This window comes from Benincasa hispida, chromosome 10 (genome assembly GCF_009727055.1).
Source record: "Benincasa hispida cultivar B227 chromosome 10, ASM972705v1, whole genome shotgun sequence".
NCBI lineage: Eukaryota > Viridiplantae > Streptophyta > Magnoliopsida > Cucurbitales > Cucurbitaceae > Benincasa > Benincasa hispida.
Window position 1 is genome coordinate 16,311,387 of NC_052358.1, and position 7,570 is coordinate 16,318,956.

Below are 7,570 nucleotides of genomic sequence, written 5' to 3' on the forward strand. Positions count from 1 at the left end.
TTGTAATTTCTCAACTTTTTTTTTTTCTGAACTGTTTCTCGCAATTCAACCGATATCAGTGTGAAGAAAGCTGTAAATTGATTCGATCTTCCTTACAGTTAGAGGGTACGCTCGCATGGAATTCGAGGATCAATCAAGAAATCATTTGGTATCCTCAGCAGTACTTTTACACTTAGGACACTATAATTTACGAATTTCTTCTTAACATAATGAATTCTGCTGCTATGGCTTCATCAAATCCTGGGCAGCAGGTCAAGAACTCCGTCGGGCAAGTCGTGATGAAGATGATGAATCGCATTCCACTAGAAATCGATTGTTGTAAATATATAAAATGTGAAAGATGCAATTCGAGAGACCAGATTTGGCCTTGAATTTTGCTCAATTGATCGTGAAAACTGGACTAAATGAATCGACTACAGAATCTGCAGGCTAAAAGCAAGGTATCAAAAGCCCTAATCTAGCATTAATCTTTTTCTGTTTTTTCCTTTTGTTTTGAAAAAAAACAAGACAAGAACGAAGCAATATCAATTTGGGCGAATGTTAGCTTGAAAATTTACCCTTTTGTTTCAAAAATTCTACTGACCTTTCATAATTTCCTTGGAACTTTTTAAAACTACGTAGAAATTCTTTAGAATTTGACGCGTTGGCTGAGAATGGTGTGGTTCAATCCGTGATGAAGAGGCTAAAAGAATTATTCCAACACTATCTACCACTGAAATTGTCAAATATCGAATCACTAATCTTGGTATCCAGTACCCACCGAATTATTCAATGTCAAATTATAGGCATAAACAGCTTTCAATAGAGTTTCTTTTGCAAGAATGATCTGTTTATGGGTGATTTGCCCCTTACAAACATATGAAATCTAACTTTTTACTTTTACGATCGTAAATAAATGGCCACTAATCATAAAGGTGCTTATAAAAAGATCATTTGTACCAAAAAAAAAAAAAACAAAAAAAAAAAAACTTCTCCAATATCCCATCTAGGATCGGTTTTCAATAGCCCATCTCTGATTGTTCTTCAATAATTCGTCATTGAGTGTTGTATTGATTGTTAATTTTTTAGGTAGTATCCAGTTTAAGTGTGGTTTTGAAATCCATATAAAAGATGGGATAATATTAACGTTTCCTTTAAAAGAAATATTGTAACTTATAAAGGAATGTAAATACCTTTTAAACATATGGTGAAATTTTAGGAACCTATCAATTTTACTTAGGTCCCACTTGCGAATCACTTGAACTTGTTTGTTGTAGAAATCGTATCCGTATTCATACTTTTTACATTCATCAAAATTGCATATTATCATAGTAATTATCTGAACACTTCCTCCGTATTCAGTCAGCAATGAATTTTGATTCAACAATTTAAATTAGAAGTTAACAATTAAAAGTTTAATAGCAGATATAGACAATACTATTCATTATTAAATTTTGAGATGGAAGATTTTTTCTAAAAGGAATAAAACAATCAGAAAATAGATTGGGAATCGAAAAATGATTGAGATGGAAGAATAAAATTCTCTCGTTTGTTAGTGAATGGATTCTCAATCTTTTGGCAGACCTTGAAACTATACCCTAAAGGATTGCCACAAACATTGCATTTGCACCCTCAATGGTTATTATCAATAACATAAAAGAAGAATGTTCTTTCAACTGAAATAATCTATATTCTTAAGCCAAAGATAATACATGATCCTTTACAACCACTCACATGTCACAGCAAGAACTTAACTTTTCTACTCAAAGAGATTTCCAAATAAAAGAGTGCCCATTTTGATGGTACAAACAGTGAGGGGCCAAAAAAGTTCCTATTACAATACAAGGAAACAGACCAGGCCATCAGAAAACCAAAATATGTTCCAAAATAATGTTGAAAACTTGTTCTAGAAAATTAACATGACAGGACTAACCGAGTAACCGTGATGAGCTGCTGTGTCTTCTTTCATTTTATCTACGACGGTCTTCGTTTCTTTCTCTATGGGAATGTGATGAAGAATCTCTACCATGAGAGGATCGGTAGTCTCTTTTCTCATCAGGATTTTCCCTCCTATGTGATTCTGAGCGATGTCTTACCGATATATCTTTTTCCCTTCTACTATCATCATCCCTCCGCTTTGGCCAATACTCGTCATCACCATGCCTTTTTGATCTGTCCTCTTCCCTATTGTAGTCCCTTTTTGAATGCTGTGGCAGTTCATAGTCTTGGTTCCTTCTATATCTATTTTCTTCCTTCATATAGCGGTTGTCTTCTAATTTCGTCTCGTCGTCGTCACGTTTTCTCAACCTCTTCTCTTCTTTCCCATTATCATCATGGTTCCTTTTAAATCTCTTCTCTTCCCTATTATAATAATCATCTCCGGACTTCAGCTCACGACTTCCATCAAGATCATGACGTCTCGATCTCTTTTCATCTTTCCAGTCATGATCCTCTCTCGACTTGAGTTCTAATTCTTTACTATCATCCCAGCCTTTCAGTTTATTTTCCTGTCTCAGCCTCCCACTAGCTTCCCTTGGATGTCTTTCTAAGTCATCACTATTTTTCCTTCCCTTTGCACGCAATTCTCTGTCATGATCTTTTCGATCGTCGAACTTGTCATGCCCCCATTTCGAACTTGCATCTTCTGCCGCCCCCCAGCCTGTGTTCGCAGCTCTCTGAATTTAAAAAATAAAAATAAATAAAAACACTCGTACATCAAATCTCTAAAGTGAAGCTAAAACTCTAATCCAAGCATACTCAAGAAAATATTCGTCTTCATTCTTTTAGTCAGGCATAGGGTAGCTAGGAACATTAAAGATGAAAGTTAAACTAGAATCCCGTGAAATGAACGATTTCCCCTGAAAAAATCAACACACTTGATTCCCCTTTCTACTATTTCTGGAGTAAGTTTACACAATAGGAGGTCTCACACATACCTGCTCATCATGGGAGAATTTGCATCCAGCTCCACGGGTACATTCACCCCTTTGAAATGCACGACAAACACCCCGAGCTTCCCTCTTCTTTTGTTCTTCTTCTTCATCTTCCTCTTCCTTCTTTTTATAATTATGCACATGATCAACCCTAATGATTCGACCTAGAATCTGTGCTCCATTCAAATTATCTGAAAGAGACAAATACTATTACTTAGAGATCTGCATTCAGCCCCATAAAATGATAAACAGTTTAGAACGAGGAGATGGAGACAACCTACAGCGAGATTTGTACTTCTCTGATCTTCATATGCAACAAAGGCATAGCCTTTTGATTTTCCTGTACCCTTGTCTCTGATAAGATTAACATCTACGATCTCTCCATACCTGTACATCCAAGTACATTTCATTACTCAGAATGGCAAATGACCCACAAAATAATATGTAACCTTAAAAATGTATTTACATATAAATAAAGAGTGAAAGGGCAATGAAAAATGAGATTATCGATTGGAACGAATGTGATTATACATACATATATATACACACACACCAAGATATCGAAGAGCTCTTCTTGCATTATGCTTAGACCCTGCCCCACTAATCACCCAGAGGCTTTCCCCACTCCATGGCTAGCTCTGGAGAAAAAAAAAAACAAGGTTTTGACTCTTGAGTAACTAAAGCCCCGCTCGGTAACCATTTGGTTTTTTATTTTTAATTTTTTAAAATTAAGCCTAAAACATCCCATCCACCTCTAAATCTCTTGCTTTGCTATCGACTTTCTACCAATGTTTTCAAGAAACCATGCCAACTTTTAAGTAATTTTAAAAACTTGTTTTTATTTTGGAATTTAGCTAACAATTCAAATCTTTTACTCAATAAATATGAAAACATGAGAGAAAATAAATTTAATTTTCAAAAACAAAAGTATAAAAACCAAATGGTTACCAAACTGCCTGAGTTTTTCACTTGAGATTTAAACCTATGACCTCAAGTGGTATCCCCAAACATCCCAATCCCTTCTCATTTGGTTGCCCCCCTTCGAGGTCTCGAGGAAGATGATTTCCAAAAGGAAGTTAGACTGAAAAAACGTGTATGATTCTCTAGAGAAAAGGAGGAGAGGGAGTAAGAAGCTTTTTCCCAAACTGACCATACAAGAAACAACAAAATCTATTGAACTAGCAAATACGAGCTCAATTAGTCTATTTGGTTAAGCATAAGTTGCATAAATTGAAGCATCAACTCCATCTCTTACCAATCCAATACACTTAAAAACTGTCGACTAAAAACGATTCACAATGACCTACAAACAAATTCTTCTAGTTATGCAGAACTCCGAAATTTTTCATCACTACCAGCACAGTCCAATTCAGAAGCTACTCGAACAACAAGACCACAACCAAGGGAGAAAATAATTCATTTCAATGTCGAAAATAGATAGACTTATGAACTTACTGGGCGAATACAGCGAGGAGATCTCCCTCAGTGAGATCATAAGGAATGCCTCCGGCGAAGACGTAGGCGGAATCTTTGTATTTGGCGTGCCATGAAGCTTCCTCAGAAATCCCAAGCGAGGCCTCTTGAGCGTTGATTTTCTGGATGCGTTTGACTAGGGTTAGAGGATTCATAGTTCACTTCAAAATCGAAATCGAAATCGAAATCGAAATTATTTGTTTCCCTTGGGCAAAAAATACTTTGATCACCACGATAGACCTCGAGATGGAAGCATCGTGCAAACGGCAGCTTGCGGAGTGAGGTTGCGAGAGATAGTGAAAAAGAAAGAAAAATGATACAAAGGTATGCCGACGACCGACAATGGCAACGGCTGAGATGAAGAGAAAAGAAAGAAAGGGTTGGCGTGGCGGTGTGTGGCCGCTGGAGGGAGTGACGGAGAAGAAAGAAACCTCGGTGGGTGACCGATCTGCGGTCGATGGGAGACGAGAAACAGTGAAACATAGAAAGAGGTGCAGAAAGAAGAAGATGATGGACCTAGGGTTTATATATTATTTACTTTTTATGTTTATGTGAAAAATATTTTTCGCCTCTGAATTTCAATTTCTTGGTTTGATTTTAGGCTACCTTTTTATTTCAATGAAAATTGATCTAATGAAATTTCTTATTCATCCATTTGTCAAATTTACGATTAACGTTCGTTATCGACTTAGGATTGGCAATGGGGTCGGATCGGGCCGGGGGCATCCCCCGTCCCCGATCCCGTGGGGAAATTCTCCCACATCCCCCCTCGTCCCTGTCATTTGAAGGCGGGGACGGGGATGGGGATTCCCTACAGACTTGCCTTTTCAATTATATATTTTTTTAGTTTTTTAAGTTTGGGTTTGGCTTATTGGGCTTAGAATTAGAATTTTGATATTTAATATTGGGCTTCAATCCAACCTTATATATTATAAACATATATATAAATAAATTATTTTATATATTATAAATATATATTTATAAAAATATAAATATATCAAGTCGGGGCGGGCATACCGTTCTGTCCCGGACAGGGTCTCGAAAATTTTTCTCGGTTTGACCCCATCCCCGGTCAAACCGGGGATTCCCCGCCCCGATCGGGATGGGTCTCTGTGGGGAGCGGACTCCGTGGGGAATTTTGCCAACCCTAGTTATTGTTGCCTCTACCCCTAAGGAAGAAGGAATTAGGGTTATAAAGACTGGGGACCTTGGGCTGTGTGCAAAGAAAAAAAAAATCTCTCTTTTTTCTTTTTTTTTTTCCTTCTTCTTCCTCCTCCAACCGCACGCCCCCCTTCACTGTGCATCTCCTCGTCGCCACTCGACTGTGGGTCTCCAGCCGCGTGCCTCTTCGTCGATCATTGTTTTCCTTCTTCTCCGTCATCGGTCGCGCGCCGCCTAGCCGAAGCCTTGGTTCGCGCCGCTGCGAAGCTCGACCTCCGACGACCTGCACCTCCTCGTAGTTGTCAACCAAGTCGCCGCTCGATCGTGGGTCTTCCAGTCGCGTCGGGTTCTTCTCTTCCAAACGTCATTCTCTATCTGCCTGTTGTCGTTGGTGTTGGTAGCAGTCGATTCGCGGTTGTCCGGCCGAGCGGTCTGTTGGGGTAAGTTCGGTATTTTATTGGCAGTCCATTGTCATTTGGGGATTCTTGTGCCTGAGCTAACGTTCACCTATGGATTTTGCCATTAGTTTTAGGAACGTGTGGCGGTGAAGGGAGTTTTCGAGCAGAGTAAGGTCTCGTTTGGGACAGTTTGTTATCCTGAGGTAAGTGGTTTACTATCGATTGCCTTAAGATCTTATGAAATTAAGCCTGTTGAAAATTTTTATGTCATTTACGAGTAAACTGTGATGGATTTTGATATGGGTAATTGTAGTTGACGTATGAGAATATTGTGTAAAGTTGGATGTAAGAGTATACTGAATACTATGATAAGGATTGATGCATGAGTAGGCTGGGGATAGGGTGCTAACATTGATATATGAATAGACTATGATAAGGTTTAATGTGTGAGGAAACTGTGATACAGTTGACGTATGGGTCGGTGTTAAAGTTTGATGCTGACTCATGGCCTTGATTGCATGCTTATGTCTGAGATTGTACTAAATGTTTATATTCTTATGTCCATATGAGATTTTTAGTGGTTGTTAGTGTACTATTGGGCTATGCACATCGAATATGTGAGCCTTCGGGCCCACACCCTATGCTTATGTACGGTGTCCTTTTTGGGATCACCATTTGTATTTATGTCTGTGACCTTTGTGTCACTACTTATGAAAGCGTGTCTTCGGGTTCGCCCCTTATGCCTATGTCTATGATGCCCTTGTGCATTTTGGTCCAATGGTTAGACTAACAGATCACTTAGTGGGCCCAGTAGTGGGCTGCTTACTAGTATATCTTTATACCCACCATTTTCTTTCCCTATTTTTTAGGTAAGGGTAATGACAGATTGGCGCATGACAAGAAAGATCCGTGACCTGGCCATTAGGATGATTTACTACTTCCGCACCTAGTATCATGTTTTGAAATCTGGTTTAGGAGTTAAGGGTCTTACACTTTCATGCAAAATACATCAATTTTATTATTTGACTATTTAATTTCCTTCATTTTTAAAGTAGGGTTTAGGGGTACCCCGAATGGTAAATTATTTTGTTTTGTTTTAGTTTATTTATTATTATTTAATTATGTTTTCATATCTTTGCTCATTTGAGAATTATTAAATAAAAATTGGCTCTTTTATTTGATGGTTCAAAAGAAATTGTACGGTTAAGCCCATGCATGCATGAAGTAGCATCATAAAATGTAGTAGGAAACTAGGGTCATTACAGTCAAACAATAAAAATGTCAAAATTGATAATATTTTGGCTGTAAAAATAACCATAATGGTAGTCAACGATAACGATAATGTAGAACACAAGTAAACAACACCAAGGTAATCAAATAGGGTCTACTTTTTTATTTCCATTGATATATTATATTTTCAGCCAGGTAAAAGTGATGGACCTTTAATATTAATATTGTTGTTTTAAAAACTTATTAGAGAAATATTGTTGTTTTGGGAGTTCGAGGCTAGAGGTCGAACGTTGAGAACTCGACTAATTTGGAGGTCGAACATCGAGAACTCGACGAACAAAGAAAAACTTGGAAACAATACATAGGCCGAAACTTCAACCTTCGACAAGGGAAATC

General features: G+C 37.9%; 1 protein-coding gene across 1 annotated transcript; it reads right to left on the minus strand.

Annotated features, from left to right (window-relative positions):
• Nucleotides 1-1,646: 1,646 nt before the first annotated feature.
• On the minus strand, nucleotides 1,647-4,898 carry LOC120089342 (zinc finger CCCH domain-containing protein 25-like). The gene is made up of 4 exons (XM_039046776.1): nucleotides 4,368-4,898; nucleotides 3,190-3,299; nucleotides 2,916-3,103; nucleotides 1,647-2,654 (listed from the first exon to the last, which is right to left on the minus strand). The coding sequence occupies exons 1-4, from the start codon at nucleotides 4,538-4,540 to the stop codon at nucleotides 1,950-1,952; spliced, it is 1,176 nt and encodes a 391-aa protein (XP_038902704.1). The 5' UTR covers nucleotides 4,541-4,898; the 3' UTR covers nucleotides 1,647-1,949.
• Nucleotides 4,899-7,570: the final 2,672 nt, after the last annotated feature.